Raw genomic sequence first — 16807 nt, 5'->3', positions numbered from 1 at the left:
CTCTGAAGGCCTTTCTCCCAGTGGCTGGCGGGCCCTGGCTGGGGCGCCGGGCGTGCGCCAGAGCCTTCTTTGGCAGCTGTCTGGCCCCCAGTTCTGCGTCAAGACGGCCCTACAGTAGGAGAGCAGGCCCGCGCCCGCGCTCCGGGAGAGTTGCGCTTAAGGCCGCGTTGTGTAGGTGATAGCCTTCGTCGTGCTCAGGACGTGTCATCTAAAACGGCTTTTCTGTCTTTCCCTTTTCCACTCTTGGCCTCGCTTTTAACGCTGCATCGCCTGACAGTGTCTTTACGTCCAAAATGCAAAGCAGACAAATGGGCGAGCCAGGGAAGAGCGGCACCACCCGGAGCTCCAGCATCAGCGGCGACCTGTGCTCGCTGGATAGGACCGACGGCAGCCAGTCGGACACGGCGGCGGGCGCCCCGGGCGCGGGCGGCAGGAAGCGGCGCTCCAGCCTCGGCGCCAAGGTGGTGGCGATCGTGGGCCTCTCACGGAGGAGTCGCAGCGCCTCGCAGCTCGGCCGGACGGGTAGGAGCTCTTCCTTGCGTTGCTCTGACCGCGCGTCGGCTCGGGCGCGGCGCGCTGCCTTCCTCCCGGCCTTTCCTTTCAGCGGTGCTGACGTGCAGCGTGCCAGGCGCCGAGCCCTGCGAGCGTAACCGAGACCTCTTTTGCAGTGACTGGGAGCCTGCTGCAGAGCGGACCTCCCCTGGACCCCGGGTGCCATCCTTGCTGCCCGGGGGTCACTGCGGCGCCCCTCGGGTCCTGGTCGCGGTCTCAGCACACGCGCTTTGCTTTAGCTCCCGCGATGAGTCGCCGAGTCCGGAGAAAGTGGCCCGGGCTGGGCCCTGGCGGGAGGAGCGCACTGCCCACCCGACACCCCTGGAGGGGATGTAGAGGCTTGTGCTGATGCGAGGCGTGCAGGGCTTTGCTGCTTTAAAATGTAACTTCTCAATCACATCTGCAGAACAAATTATACACAGCACTCAGAAAAGCCACTGTTAGCAATTATGAAATTTGTGAGTCAAAGCCATGTTTTCAAATGGGTGCTGATAATTAAACATTGAGTCCCTGTTATGTCGCAAATAATAGCATATCTAACAGTTAACAAAAGTGTGTAATATGGTGTTTTACAGCAAAATAAATGACAGACAACTGGATTAAATATAATTTGTGTTTGACTACTAGGGTTCTTGAACAAAGAAGTCACGATATAGAGCCAAGCAAGCAGCACTTCACAGTCGTTTTCTTCTGGGGCGCGACTAATCTTGGTTTTCCCATTAGCAGTGATTCTGGACAGTAGGCCGTATATAACGATATCATATAGAAACAGTCATTGGATGGTACTCTCTTTTATCCAGGTTATAACTTACCATATTATGATTTTTGTTATGCTCATTTTCCATTTGGTATTTCAAAATGTTATTCTCTTTGTAATGTAGAAATAAAATTTTAATTAATGGACAGTAGAGATATCGATCATATTAAATGATTTTAAACTGCTAATACTTATGCATAATTAGCTATGTCATACTAATCTGTCAGAAATTAGATTTACTTGTTCAATAGGTAAAACTTTATTGCTTTTTCTTCTTTAAAATTTAAAAATATCTCTATAATTAAAGTACTCTAAAATGATCTCTGAATTTTTAAAAGCTCAGAACCTAAAATGGACATTAGGCTGTGAGTCAGAAGGGAAGTGGGAATGGCGAGCTGACAGGGCTGCTGGCGACAGCTGGAAGAGGCGAGGTCCTGTGTGGGCGGTGGCAGGTGGGGTGGTAGGGCTCCAGTGGCCCTTGCTGTGTCCTACCGTGGCTGCACAGCACTGCAAGAAAGTTTTGAGAAGTTTCCACCACAAAGAAATACTAAATGTGGGGTGGAGATAGCGCCGTGGTCCAAGCACCTGCCTGGCAAGCACAAGAACCTGGGTTTGATCCCTGGTACCACATGCGTGCCACCCCGGAGTCTGCCTGCTACTGAAACCGGGCGTGGTGCCACATGCCTGTAAGCCCAGTGCTGGTGAGGCTGAGACGGAGGATCACTACGAGTCTGAGCTGCATAGTGAGATCCTGTACCAAATAAATAAATAAATAAGAAGTTTGTGAAACTTTAAAAAGAAAAAAATAATATTTAAAGAGGTGGATAGTCTGACCTGACTCAAACATTATACAATGTGTACCTGTAATGAAATATCGCAAGTTCCCCATTAATATTTCTGATTTCATGTTTGTATGTGTAAATTAAAATTATTTTAAAGTTAGAAAATTAAAAAGATCACAAGTTAGAGAATATATGGTGTTAAACTATGTCATTAATTCTGTGTATTAAGGTTTTTGGTAAATATCGAAAGCTTACCGTGTGCCAGACTCACTGGACACAAAAAGGCATAAGAGATTATAATCTAGTAGGAAACAGATTGTACTATATCGGTGGTGAAGCTAGAATTAGGAGGTTGAGAGGACACTTACACCTGCCAGTGCTGCTGAAAGCGGCCCAGAAGAGCAGAGTAGGTAGCCAGCAGGAGGCCAAGACAGGACGCTGCTTAGGCTGGACATTCGAGTTGGGTGGACAGAGTGGTGCCCAGAAGCAGAGCGAAATCTGAAGGCAGGATGAGTGCTGTCTATGAGAGCACAGTCAGAGATGGGTGTGCGATTTCTCCATGTCTACCTCGCTGTCTCTACAGTTTGGACCTAAATGCCTGTTAGATCCTCTGTCGACAGTATTTTTATGCTGAAGTTGGCTGTGCCCTGAGCTCTGTAGCAACGCTGCTTCACTTGTCTGTGAGCAGGTGCAGGTTTTCATCTTAAAGACGCTGTGATAGAAGATTTAAGAAATGTGGTCTGGGGCTGGCCAGGTAGCTCAGTGGACTCGAGTGCCTGCTTAGGCAGGGTGCAGTGGCTGGGATTCGATCCCGGGCATGCCCTGCCCGCCCTGTCTCCATTGAGCCTGGGTGTGGCGGCACGCGCCTGTAATCCAGCACTTAGGAGGCTGAAAACAGGAGAATCACTAGGCATCTTATCTGTGTGGTGAGACCCTATAGACCCTGTACGAAATGCATAAAAAAAAGAAAAGAAAAAGAAATATAGTCTTATTCCTTGTTATATGGCCTCTTCCTATAGATTGCAAAGCAAAAATCAGGCTTCTTGGCCATGGTCTTCATTACTACTCAGTGGCATTGTGATTAAATCTTAATCTTTTAAAATGTGTGTTTAGTGCTACCTTCTCACCGAGTAGCTTTGACCAAGTGACAACAGAATTGAGATTGTGTTTTATTCCAAGGCTTTTGACTATAGCAGCCAATGAAGAATTTGTATCATTGTGGACTCCAATCCTTCAGAGAATTTCTTAATTCTGTATTGATGTATATGTGTTTCAAGTGAGGCTTTTATGTTTTGTTTGCTTATAAAAATGTAATCACAAGCACCAACAATATCTAAAACTGAAATCTTTGAATTTAAACTATTTGATAATCTGCTCAAAGAGATTAGATCATGCTTTCTATTTAGATATTAAATGATCTAGGGTCGATGAGATAGCTCAGCAGACTAAGCCTCTGCTTAGGCAAGCACAGGGACCTGGGTTTGATCCCCGGCACCACATGCCAGGCTGGCCCTGCTCTAGGCATGCTGAGCCACCCCCCAAGACCGGGCATGGTGGCACATACCTGTAATCCCAATGCTGGGAAGGCTGAACCAAGAGGATCACTGCCAGTCAGGACTACATAGCAAGACCCTGTATATAATACATTAAAAATAAATAAATAGGATATATTGAGTAATTTACCTAGAACCAAGAATACCTTGTATGTTTTCAGCTAGTATGTTTGTATTTTCAAAGATTCACTTAGTAGTCTCTTGTTTGTTTTTTTTTTCTTCTCTATGTTGATCTGCATCCTGTTAGGTTAAAGAGTAATGATGAATTAAGTAAATGGTAATTTTTGAATATAATATTTATAACTTTTAAAAGATGATTATCATTATACTACTACAGATTTCAAGATTGTATGTCTACCTACCTGCCTTCTGAAGAATAGGAAATTATCAAAATGGACTCTTCTTAAAGAGTAGTATAGAGAATGAGAGGACAGAGAGAGACAGAGACAGAGACAGACAGCGACAGAGAGAGGTCTCATATGAGGGAAACCATGTGACATTTAAGCTTGTGTGTCAGACTTATTTCACTCAGCATTGTGGTCTCGAGGCTCATGCATTTACCTGTGAATGCCTATGCCTCAAGTTTATCTTCCTTTTGGCAGGGCAGCACTCTGTTGTGTGTAAATGTCACAGTTTCTTTATCTACTCATCTCTTGATGGGCCTGTAGGCCAGTTCCAAGATTTAGCTATGATAAGCTGTGCTGCTACGGGTGTGCTGGATTGCTGGAATATATCTAGAGGTGGAATCTCTGGGTCCGCATGATCCACTGTGTCAAGGGCTTCTGGCAGGTCAAGTAGGATGAAAACTGTAAGCCTACAAGCGGACTCAGCAAGATGCAGGATTTGCTGACTACCCTGAAATGGTGCGCAATACTTTTATGGGAGAAACTGGAGCCATCAGTAGAGTCCAAGATGCCCACATGCGAGTGCGGAGAGTATGTAGAGGTTGTAGGTTCTGTTCGTGCATTGACGAGTCAGTGCAGTGAGTGACCTGCAAGCCTCTCAACAATGCCAGGAAGCAGGAATTAGTTATACAGCGCCCATTTTGCAGATGAGGAGACCAAAGCAGGGAGAGGGGAAGAACTGCAGGTTCATCTAGCATTGTCAAGGGTGAGTGCTGGGTTCAGACCCTACAGCACCAACTTCCCTCAGCCTCCATGGGAGCACTGCCTACTGGCACTGCCCGCTGGCACTGCTGGCAGCACTGTGGCTGCTCTACCCACAAGAACATGGCACCTCCACCCATAGGGTGCTCAAACGTGGCCAGTGCCGCTAAGGACCTGGGTTTTCATGGTTTGAACATTTTTTATTAAATTCATTCATATTTAAACAGGGGCAAGGGGCTAATGACTATTTTATTGATGGCATGGGTGAAGAAAAGTCTGGGATTTTTGTTTTTAATTTAAAAATAGGACTGTAACCTCAAGTAGCTGGAGTGGAATAAAGGTTTTGTTTAGGAGACAGAGCTCTTGGGGCCAGTTTCATTGATGGAGGGCATTACAGCCAGCACTGAAGTGGAGGTCATCCACCACGAGCCATACCCATTTTCTGGTCTGTGCTTTTCATCTGTGATCACTTATACACCAGCATAGTGCTTTACATGCATGGTTTTAACATCTAGACTGTGATGGCATGTAATACAAAATAAATGTATTGATTTATCTATTTACTGAATGTTTGCATCATCAAGAAATTGTTTCAAGGGCTGGGGAGATGGCTCAGTAGAATAAGCACTTGCCTAGCAAGCTCAAGGGCCTGAGTTCAAACCCCAGTTCTGAAAAAAAAAAAATTTTTGTTTCGAGAAAATTAATGAAATATATGTGTTTTTAAACTAACAGGGAACTTACCCCAAGCTTATGCCTCATATGGCCCATGATGCATCTTTGAATTTTCTTTTCAAATAAGTATGAGAAAATTGATGTGGAAGCAGACTCTCAAAGTTATTTAGTGTTCATCCTAATGCCATCTACTATGCCCTGAAAACTGACATAGAAGTTTATTTTTTGATCAAACATCAATATAGTTTAGGCCATGCCAGTGAGCAGGGGGCAAGTCCAAAATCCAGTAGTGAATCCTGTAGTTACATGTGCAGCATCTGAGGCAATTTGTGATCCCCAAAGGGCTGGGGTGGCTCTATCCCCATGGCACTGCTGGTGGTCGTAGTTCCCATGGCTTCTCGCTTGGGCCAGCTCTGCTCCCTACTTTCAGATCTGGCTTCTCCAAATTGTTGGGGTTTCCACTGAAGCTTTGGCTTTGTAATCACAGCTTCACACACCGCCCTTTCAGGGTCCCCTGCTTGCCCTTCCAGGATCTCTTCTAGAATCTGGGTGGAAGCTCCATAGTCCCACAACTCTTGCATTCTTCATGCCCCTACAGCCAGCAGTCTGGCACTCACTGGCCCACTTTCTTTCCCTATGACTACACTCTAAGTACGTCACCCAGGTGGTGAGAATTCACTGCCTTTCCAAAGCTCCCTAATTTAATACTGATGTATGCACTGTATTTTGTTTACCTGTTCACCTGCCAGCAGACACATGGGTTGTTCACCTTTAGGAAATAGTGATTCTGCTCCATGAATATGTGTGTACAAGTATCACTTCCAGATCTTCCTCTCAGTTCTTTGAGGATCTACCTCAAAGTGGAATTGCTAGGTCAGGTAATAATTCTATGTTTTTTAGTTTTTGAGGCATTCCCATTCTGTTTGGTTTAACAGTTGCATAAGCTTATGTTCCTCCTGGTGATACACAACTATTCCAGCTTCTTCACACCCTTGTGGCACTGGCTTGTGTTTGGGTGTCACTTGTTTTGCAGTATCTATACTAACAAGTGTGAGTGTTACGTCTCAGTGGTTTTGATTTGTATCCCCCAGTGATGAGTGATGCTAGGTGTGTTCTCATATTCTGATTGGCCATTTGTATATTTTCTTTGGGAAAATGACTATCAGAGTCTTTTGTCCATTCTGTCATAGAAAGATTACTTTTTGTTGTTACTGAATTGAGAAAGAAATTTTTTTCTTTTATTTTACTCACTGAATTATTTATTTAGCTGTCTATTTATATGTCAGATGTTTGTAAGAGGTGACCAAACTATATGGCAGAGGTTTAAATTATAAGAAAACATATTACAGTAAAAGATGCATTGCCATTAATCTCCCTCAAGAAAGAAATTTAAATATAGAAAAATGAATACTTTTCAGACTCTTAAGAGTAATGTTTATCTTAGTAACATTATATTATAACTTTGTGTTCACCTCAATTCCATTAAACTATAAATTCCTTGAAAAGAATGACATATCATTCATTTTTGTACCTCTAATAGTTAATGTAATAGTGGATGTTTTACTAAATGTTCTACATTTCTTTAAAGGAAATTATGAACAAACACATAACATACCAGTTAATCCTCTATGGTCAAGATAACTCAAAACTGTGTTTCTCAAGTGGTAAGCTCGTACACTGAAATAGAGTTTAAAATCTGTGAATGACCATATAAATCCATGTGAAATGTATCTGATTTATCATCTCACATTACAGTGTCCTACCATTATCATTTATACAGAGAATAAATTGAACTCTTGAGGCACTATCCATTTACATCTATAAATGCAAATTACCTTGCATTTACCTCTTGAAGCACTATCTATTGTATTTTCCTGTCCCAAATATAATGACCACAGATGTAATCAAATTGTTCATTTACTAATGAATTCTTGTGGCAGTTCATTTTCCCAAGCCGCAAATTGGGTATTTTGATCACCCAAGATAACCTCCCTCTTCTGATTACCTCAATTACATCTGAGAAGACCTTTTACCATTACTGTAACACAGTATTTACATAGTCCGTAAGACAGTATGTGGACATTTGTAGAAAGACCTCTTTGCTTACCATAAATGGTAATAATGGAGATAGAAAAGTGGAGGTTCAAAAATAGATGTAGATGTTTTGAAAGTTTTATTTACACATCTGTACATATTTTCTGGGAGGAAATGCAGATTGAAATAAAAGTTGTATTCATGAAGTTATTTTTACTTTATACTTTTTAACCAGAGAACAAACCCAGTTATTGAGATTTAAGTTTTTTTCTAATACAGACTTAGGACTATAGTTATTAGTTATTTAAATATGGCTATCATATCACTGCACAAATTTGTGCAGTGTTTCCAACTCGAGGTATCGCCATCTCATTTGACACATCAGGCAGTGGAAGGAGATGCAGCTGTGGAGCTGGTATCCTTATGTGGCCCCACGATTGTAACAAGACTTTTTTTAATTAGCTTTTTTCATTCCATTACAGAGAAAAAAACTCAAAGATAAAAAATTTCCTCAGGAAAGGACTTTTAGTATGGACTTAATTTAATTTAATTAGACATAATTGTAAGATGTAAATAGCTGAGAGGATTTGCCTATGGTGGCAATCAGTGAAGGCCTGGTAACTGTAAATAACTGTACCATCAGAGTTTAATTCTGAGCTGAAAAATACAGACAAGGAAGTCTTTTCATTACAGTTAAATGCTTAAAGGTTTTTGAACACTAAGCTAAAATCAGACATGCAATTTTTTGGTAAACCCCATTTAAGTGAAATCCCCGTACACTTATAATAATCTTGGGGAGCTGCGAGATGCTTTTATTCAATTGAGTCCTTCTCCTGTTACCTGCTAGGAAGGCTTCCAGGAGACAACTGCGGGTATTTGGTATAAAATTAATAAAACTGTGACTAAGTACTGTACCTATGAGTAACGATACCAGAAGTAATTAGAGCTCATTCTTCCAGTGTATGGGGAGAGGTACGACCGTTGGCCCAATGTTCCCAAAGGCTGTGAGAGCTCTTGTTATTGTAGACTTTGTGAGGTGAAAAAGCACTAAAGTAGAATCCATCTTTTCTCTCTGATGCTGCTCTTCGTGGACAGATCCTTCTATCATTTTATTCTCAAAAGTGTTCTTTTTTGTTTTAAACTGACACCTTGTTATTCATTACATTATAATATATTAATATAACACTTGATTATTCAGTAAATATTTATAGCGCTGTCTCTCTGTTACAAACAACATGGTATGTACTGACTAGAGTGCTCCTCGTGTGCTGTTAATTCCATTCAGAGGGCCCTTTAACGTCATAAGAAAAATGAGTCAAAATTACAAAGCTTGATGTGACCCAAAGGACCAGTGATAAAAAGCATACCGTGGAGAACACTAACCTAGTCTGGCTCACCTTTCTGCAGTATTTCCAAAGCTAAGTGACCTTCCAATGGAAATTGCACTGTTGGGACCTGAACTGTGTGCTTTGTGTCCTGACAGGCGGGGCCGCAGGCTGCACGCTGGCCTAGGCAAAGGCTTCGGATTAAAGCCCTGGGAGGTGGGCCCTAGTGCGCTTCACTTGGGCATGAAGTTACTAGCGTGAGACTGTGAGTGCCTTAGCTTTTAGTCCTAAAAGTGGTTTTGTGCTTGTGTTTACTCAGGTATGTGAGATATTTATTCCTTCTTACTTGAAGCTTCATGATCGCTTAGGAAATGATAATAAGAGAAGAGCGCGTGTTGAGGTGAGGAAATGGTCTGCTGAAGAAGCTGATGGCCAGGTAGTCTGTTGTGCTGAAGCACAAGAAAGGCTGTGAAGAATGCCGGGGGAACAACCGGGGACTACACAGGAGGCCAGGGAGCTGTGCCCACATCGGAGTTACTGAAACTGTTTTATTTCAATACCTATTAGCCACGCCATCCTTTCCAAAGGAAATAGGGAGGCAAAACCAAGGGAACAATGACTTCAAGCATGCCTTTCCTAGTCCTGTGTCAACTGAAGGATCTTATCCTGCTTCTCTTCCATCTTCCTCCACTGCCAGCTGCCATCTTACCCTCAGAATAGAGCTGTCCATGTCAAAGGGAAGATGGATGACGAATGGTTTCTCATTATCTGTGAGACTGAGATTCTCCTCACTGGGCCCTTCAGTTTCCAGTTTTCTTACTAGAAAGTCCAGTGTGGAAAAGTTCCACTTTAGAATGTTATATTAGCTATTTTGATATATACAAAGACACAGCAGACTAAGCTCCTGCTTAGGCAAGGGCAAGGACCCAGGTTCAATTTCAGAGCCACATGCTGCACCAGCCCTGCCCCTGGGCACACTGAGCAGGCCACCAAGTCTGGGCATGGTGATACATTCCTGTAATCCTAGAGCTAGGGAGGGTGAAAAAAAATAGGAGAATCACTATGAGTCCAAGCTGCGTAGTGAGACCCTGTACTAAATACGTAAAAATACAGATAGATAGATAGATAGATAGATAGATAGATAGATAGATATTTAAAATTTAATAATTTCAAAACAAACTTGTGTTGGATTGAAAATGTTCTCCCAAAATAAAGGCAATAAAGTTATTTTACACAAGTTAAAATAACTAGAAGTTTCAAAAGAGAATTATAAGTGTAATAAACAATGAGAAAGAAGCCATTCCATGTAACTAACCAGATGTAACTCCTTGAGCACCACTTTGGGCTGCTTTCCTGTCTTCTTTACTACGCTCTTTGAACGCATTTTTCTTCTGCTTTTAATAAGACTCTGAGTCAGCAACGATCTGGCACCCTTCTCTGGTTTTGTTGTAACTGCAGCTGCCTCCCACCTTGTCTCACGGCCACCAGCCCGCTGGAACCCTAGCCTACTCTGGTACTGGCTTCTCTTCAGCAGAATCCCTCCAGCTATGGAGAAGCAAATAAGCCGAAAGAAAATCTATAAAACCATTATATAATTTTGTTTTCTTCCTGAAAAAATAATTGAATGTTTGCCATATATTATTTCCACTGGGCTTTCTCAATATTTCTGTAATCTAGAGAAATCTGAAGGACAAAACATCACATCGTTTTATTGCTGCCCCACTTTATTATTGGCAGCCTTTATAAATATTTACTACATATTTATAGTATGGTTATTTTCTATATGTAAGAAAGTGATAAGCTTAACAAATGAATTTGTGTGAAAATACCACAGGCAGGTAGATGTGTGCTATCCTCTATGAGTTAGAAGCGCTTCCACACTTCAGTTAGATTCACCTGCTGATGTCTAAGTATAATTTGCTGTAGTTATGATTAATGCCATGTATTTCATCTGCATCTAAAGGGTAGAGCCACACTTTTTAATACCTCAATTATTTTTCTCAGTGGAATAAAACAGTTGTTATTTTGTGGCTATGAAGATGGATCCAAATGTTGGGTGACTTTCTGAAGGTTTCATAGTAGCGCTAATAATGAAGCAAATGTCAAAATTAGCTTCTTGCTTAATAATGTGCTAGTGTTGCCTTTGTACTTACTGGGAATGCTTCTCTTTAAACTAACAATTCATATTCTATGTAGTAGCTATTCCCACATTAGGTTTGCAAACATATATACTTCATACGTAATAGCTAGAAGTTTTTTCAGAACTAAGCTAAATCTTTCATTTTCATTTTATTCTGTACTGAGCAACCACTTAGTCAGTGCATTCTTTGGTGATTGGCAAGGTTAAGAATGCTTCTGTGTGCTTATTGGTTAACAATTTTTCTTTTTTCTTTTATTTATTTATTTTGTATTTTAGGAAATGGTCTATAGGGTGTTCAGGGTCTTACTACTAGATCAGACTTGTAGTGATCTGCCTATTTACAGCCTCCCAAGAGCGGGGATTACAGGCGGGAGCCACCACGCCCAGTCTCAGTTGCCATCTCAGTCTGCCCCCGGGGTGGGGCTGGTGCAGCAGGCCTAGGGAGTGAACCCCAGCCCCTGTGCCTGCTTTCAGGTACCTTAATCCACTGAGCTATTTGACCAGCTCACTAACCATTTTTCTTAACTTTTCCTTTTGAAGTTTTAGTACACAGTCTTTGCTTGCTTTCCTGGTTTTACATCATATGTAAATCTTTCCTCTTCAGTACTACAAAAATATCAGTATATTTTCTTCTCAAAGAATTTATATTTTAGATAAACCCAGAATTTCTTTTAAAGATTGTAGAAAGCAAGGAATCTAAATTTTTCCAGATAGTTGTGCCTTGGTAATTCACTTGCCAACTTAGACTTTACCTGTTGATCTAGAATTCCATTTTTGGAGTATTAAACTGACCTTACCTTTGCACTTTCTGAGTTTTCAGTTGTGTGACAATCAGTGTTCCAAGTAGAAACAGTAGCACAATGCCTTAATCACTAGCCTCGCTCTCATTTTGTGAACTGGCAGGCAACACTGCCCCATTACTCATCTTCAAAATTATGTTCACTTTGTATCATAATTTATACTAATTTAGAGATAATTGGCATCTTTATGTATTGGTTCTTGCTGTTGAGAATCATGGTGTGTTTCTCCATGAATTCAAAACTTCTTTCATATCCTTTAACAGCATTCTGTAATTTCAACATGCCTTCTAGATGTAATTTCTTAATTTTATTTTTATGTATTCTCTGTAACTTGTATTACTATTAGAAGCACCAATTTTTCTGATTAGAATTCCTACTTTTGGTACTTGGGAAATTGTTTTAAACCTTGTATCTGGGCATCTTATTGAATTCTGGTTATTTTTTTTTTTTCTTTTTGGCAGAACTAGGGATTGAACTCAGGCCCTTGCACTTGCCAGGCAAGCGCTTATTCTACTGAGCCATCTCCCCAGCCCCCTGATTAATTTTTATATTTGTTCTCATTGATTATACAAATTATCTTTGGATTTTTCTAAAACTACCTCAAGATCTTCCAAAAATAATGATTTTCTATTTCCAGGCGTGTATCTCTTCAGACCTAGCCCAGATTCAGTGAAATAGTGATCTGAATTGTGTCCACAAATGACATTGCATTCATTGTGTATTATTCCAGAGAACAGATGAAAAAACCCACTGCTTTTTTAAAAAGAAAAGAAACAATATTTTTCTTACCAACCTCCTATCTGTATTTTATGTCATGTTGTCAAATAAGAAAGCAAAATGAAGTTTTCATTCATATAAATTCCTCTGCAGTTCTTTGAAGAATAAAATTAACCTACGCTTCATTGCTTTGTAAGGTCATGGCACTGCTTGACGTATTAGTGCGACTTTGAGTCTTTGCCAAACTATGATCTATTTCCAGCCATCAGTATTTTCAAGGGCATCAGAAGGAAATGGTTCAAATATAACAACACAGTGACAAGAACAAGGGCAAAACTAATCAGAACCAAGATTTATTGAGGGCTTTTATGCCAGTGGTCTGCTTTCTTGTCTCAATTAAATGTGCAAGTAAGTAAAAGTGGACAATGGAAACATCATAAAAATAGAGAACGTTTTACTTAAATCAATGTTTCCTGAAATGTATCTCACTGGGAAATTAATCCTAATTTTCTACTTGTCTGGTTTGAGAGATGTGTAGATTAGCAGAGCACACTGCTGGCTGTCTCCAGGGGGTCACGAGGTCCGGCTGGAGGGCCTCCAGGTGGCCCTTGGCCTTTTCCCATAGAGCGCTTCCCTGGGCTTGCTTCCTGGCCACCATAACGCGAGCAGCTTTCTTCCCTGTGACTTTTCACAGAGGTCCTCCATGGAGCTGACTGTGCACTGAAACCTCTAAACACGAACCAAGTTTGCACCCCTCCCTTCACACTGCCAGTGCTGGGCGTTTGCCCCCAGGAGCAGGAAAGCTGCCAGGCCCTCAGGAGGCCCAGGTCTGTGGGCACTCCCAGAGCTCAGCAGAAAGTAGTTCGTGATCCCATAAGCACGAGCTCTTCATCTGTGTCTTTCACAGCTGTGGAACTTCATAGTCTTCACTGTGTTTATGTACTTGCAGTTCTCCAAGAGATAGATAGGAAAGCTTTTCCCTAAGTCACTGCAATCAAATAACCCTGTGTCTGTGAAGCATGCCTTGGGATCAGTATTCCTTAGAATATTTTAGAAAGCTCCTAAACATCTTTGTGCTTGTCAGCTTCCTATCACTGTGAGAAAATACCTGGCACAATCAACTTAGTAGGCAGAAAGGTTTTTTTAGCATGGGGTATCAGAAGTCACTGTCCTGGGCCTCTTGACCCTGTTGCTCAGAGCCTGGGAGGCACAGGGCATCGTGGTGGATGTGTGCACTGGAAGAGGGCACTGTCTACCTGGCTGTGGCTGAGAAGCAGAGAGACAGGGAGGAGAGGGAGCTAACAGGCTGACGCTCCTCAGCCTGGGCTTTTGGGAGACCTTTAAAATCCAAACCTGAACTTCCTCAAACTGAAATTGCATCATGTGATTCTAACTCTCTTTAAGAAGAGATAGAGTTAAAAGGCATAGGCTGTGAGGCAGAAAACTCAGGTTGCTTAAGTCGGCATTCTAAGACATCACTTGTCACCACTGTGGGTCGGAGAGGGAGTTGGCCTGCTCTGGCAGGGATGCCGCAGTGAGGGAGCTTGGCAGGCAGGCTGGACTGGGCAGAGCTGCAGGCCTTCCTCCAAAAAGTAACACTGCATTTCAGTTTATTAAAGATGGCATCATTGATGTAAGACTGGGGGCAAGGACTGTGTCCGGGTAAAACAGAAAACTCCACAAGTTATATTAGAATGTCCACAATCAATTTTTCTTTGGAAACCAATTTTATTAGAGAATTTTGTTGTTAGATTTGAACCAGAAGGGAGAAATGGTGCAACCCAAGAGTTTATGAAATAATATTACCTTATTAATAAATGCCCCAAATTACAGTTGGAAATGGCTTTTGATATTTGTGCACTAATCTTGGAGCAGCATTTGTTGAAGGTAATTTGTTCTGTTCTTCAGTATTAATAGTCATTTTTCTGAAAGACTAGGCTACATTCTAGGCTACTTAAAATTAATGTGTGCCTCAAGGAAGATAGTGGGTGCCGTGCGACAGTGATTAGAGGTTCTTCCCTTGAATCTGACCATAACTGGCAGGCATTAGCTCTTAGGCTGGACCCATTTGGGGCTTGCTTTTTCCTCATGGAAATATTCCACATAATTGGGGAATGTTGTGTTTAAAATTAATAATTTTTACCTGGAGAAAAACGTTTTAACTTACCATTACTCTAAATTTTACATTTTCAAACTAGTATCAGTATTTATGGATTTTTTAAACTTATTTGCATGCTTTTATATGACCGATAGTTCTGCATGTACTCTTCATGGTATTACAAGTGAAATATATACTTGCATTATCACAAACCTTTTCACTAGATTTGTTCATATAAATAAACTGTAATTTCAGTAACAATATAATTTAATCATATTCAGAAAGATATATTTATCACAAAAGCTTTGTTGTGACATCATTCGCATTCTACATGGCTCATCCATTTGAAGGGCACCACCCAGTACTTTTCAGTGTAATTGAGAGCATCATCATCACCTCAAAGAGCTTCCCTCCCCTTAGTTATAGCTTCCCTACCACACCAGTTCTTGTCCACCTCTCAGTGACTTCCGCGCTCCTCACCCTCTCTGTAATCTCCCCATGCAGGCATTTCAGGGAGTGGAATCCTTTGTGATTGGCTTAGCATAGCGTTTTCAGGATCCCTCTATATGTGTCTTGGTGTGTCATTGATTTTCATGGCTACGTAATATTTCGCTGCATGGACATGGCATGTTTTGGTAGCCACTCATCATTAATGCATCTTCTGTCTGAGTGATGCTGGCGTGAACCGTGGGCACCAGTGCTTGTGTACAAGTGTATGTTGTCATTCCCTCAAGTCTTGTCTGCAAGTGAAGGTTGGGGATGATGGGATCATTTGGCATGCCACCCCTGGAGGACCTGCCACAGTTTCCAAGGGCCTGCGCTGTTCATATTCCTGCCAACAGTCAGGAAGATTCTGTTTCTCCTCGTCTCACCCCCTCTTGTTGATGTCTCATTCTGCTTCCACTGTAGATGTGAAGTAGAATCCTGTTGTCTATTTAATTTGTGCTTCCTTGATGACTATGGTGCCAGGCATCTTTTTGTGGGCTCATCAGTCATTTGTGTGTCTTCCCAGGAAGCGTGTTTCTTTAGATCCTTTTCCTATTTCTTAATAGGTAGGCTGTCTGTCTTTTTATTACTGATTTTTTATTTTGAATTCTTTTTGTAGTCTGGGTACAAATTATTTATCAGATATATGATTTGCAGTATTTTTCCTAATTTGTAGATTTAATTTTGATGAAATCAAATGTATGAGCTTGGGGGCCAGGGAGAGGGCTCAGTGGAATAAGCACTTCCCTGGCAAGTGCAAGGGCCTGAGTTCAATACCCCGGTTCCGCAAAAAAAAAAAAAAGAAAAAGCATGAGGTTGTTGTCGCTGCTTATGCTTTTAGTGGCATGTAAAATAACCCTTTGCCCAGTCAAGGTCATTAGGATTTACTTGTAGCTCGCCTTCCAAGGTTGCAGTGTAGTACACACATCTGGAACTTGGGTCCATTTGGAGTTAAACTTTATAGATGGTATCTAGTAAGAATTGCATTCCATTGATTTGCATATGGCTGTCCAGTTGTCCCAGCACCATTTTTGAAAAAGAGTATTCCCTCTCCATTGATCTCGTACCCTGGTCAAAGCTTGGCCGGCTCTGCATGTGTGGCTTTCTTCCTAGATATTCAGTTCTGTGCCAGTGATTCATAGGTCTGTCTCTATGCCAGTGGCAGTCTTCATTAACTTAGCTTGTTAAGTTTTAGAGCTAGAAGGGTAACTCTGTCTACACTGCTCTCCCTCTGTAGGATTCTTTTCACTATTCCTGGGCCCTTGCAGCACTACGTGAAGTTGGAATCAGCTTGCTGTTTACCATGGAGAAGTTAGCAGGGCTGTTATAGGGACTACAGTGAGCGGCACCACCTGCATGCTGTTCAGGCTTGAGGCCATAAGGATGGAGCATTTAGTCATGATTCTTCTTCCAATTATTTGTAGTTTTCAGAGTATAAATGTTGCCCCCTTTTGTTGGCTTTTCCCCTCAGTCTGTCTGTAATGGTGTCTCTAGAGGCCCCAGGACTCCCTGGCGTGGGTGGGGTGCTCCCTACCTGCAACTCATGCTCGCTTGGCCAGAGAGCCTCAATTTGTGATTAACTGTCTCAGCATTTCTTGTTTTAATTTACTGAGGTAGTTCTTCACTTCAGATCTTTGAAAGCTGTCACTTTTACGAGTCAATTTTAAATTCCCCAGGATAAACGCTACTAGATGTAACGTAACAGCAGAGGTCCATTGCTGTGCTGTCCCGTGCGCTGGCTTAGACATGCTGTTCTACAGCAGCAGTAAGTCAGCAAGCTTGAAA

General features: G+C 41.8%; 1 protein-coding gene across 1 annotated transcript in view; it reads left to right on the top strand.

Moving 5' to 3' along the window:
• The window catches only part of Rims2 (regulating synaptic membrane exocytosis 2), a 535330-nt gene that overhangs the window by 462457 nt on the left and 56066 nt on the right, over window positions 1-16807 (top strand). The window contains exon 26 of the mRNA XM_023702342.1: window positions 278-522. Within this exon, the coding sequence (XP_023558110.1) occupies window positions 278-522 (245 nt within the window). The remainder of the gene's footprint in view (window positions 1-277; window positions 523-16807) is intronic.

This window comes from Octodon degus, unplaced genomic scaffold, assembly GCF_000260255.1.
Source record: "Octodon degus isolate 3935 unplaced genomic scaffold, OctDeg1.0 scaffold00148, whole genome shotgun sequence".
NCBI classification, from domain to species: domain Eukaryota; kingdom Metazoa; phylum Chordata; class Mammalia; order Rodentia; family Octodontidae; genus Octodon; species Octodon degus.
The sequence above is the reverse complement of the archived record's forward strand: the minus strand, read 5'-3'. Positions and strand labels throughout refer to the sequence as shown.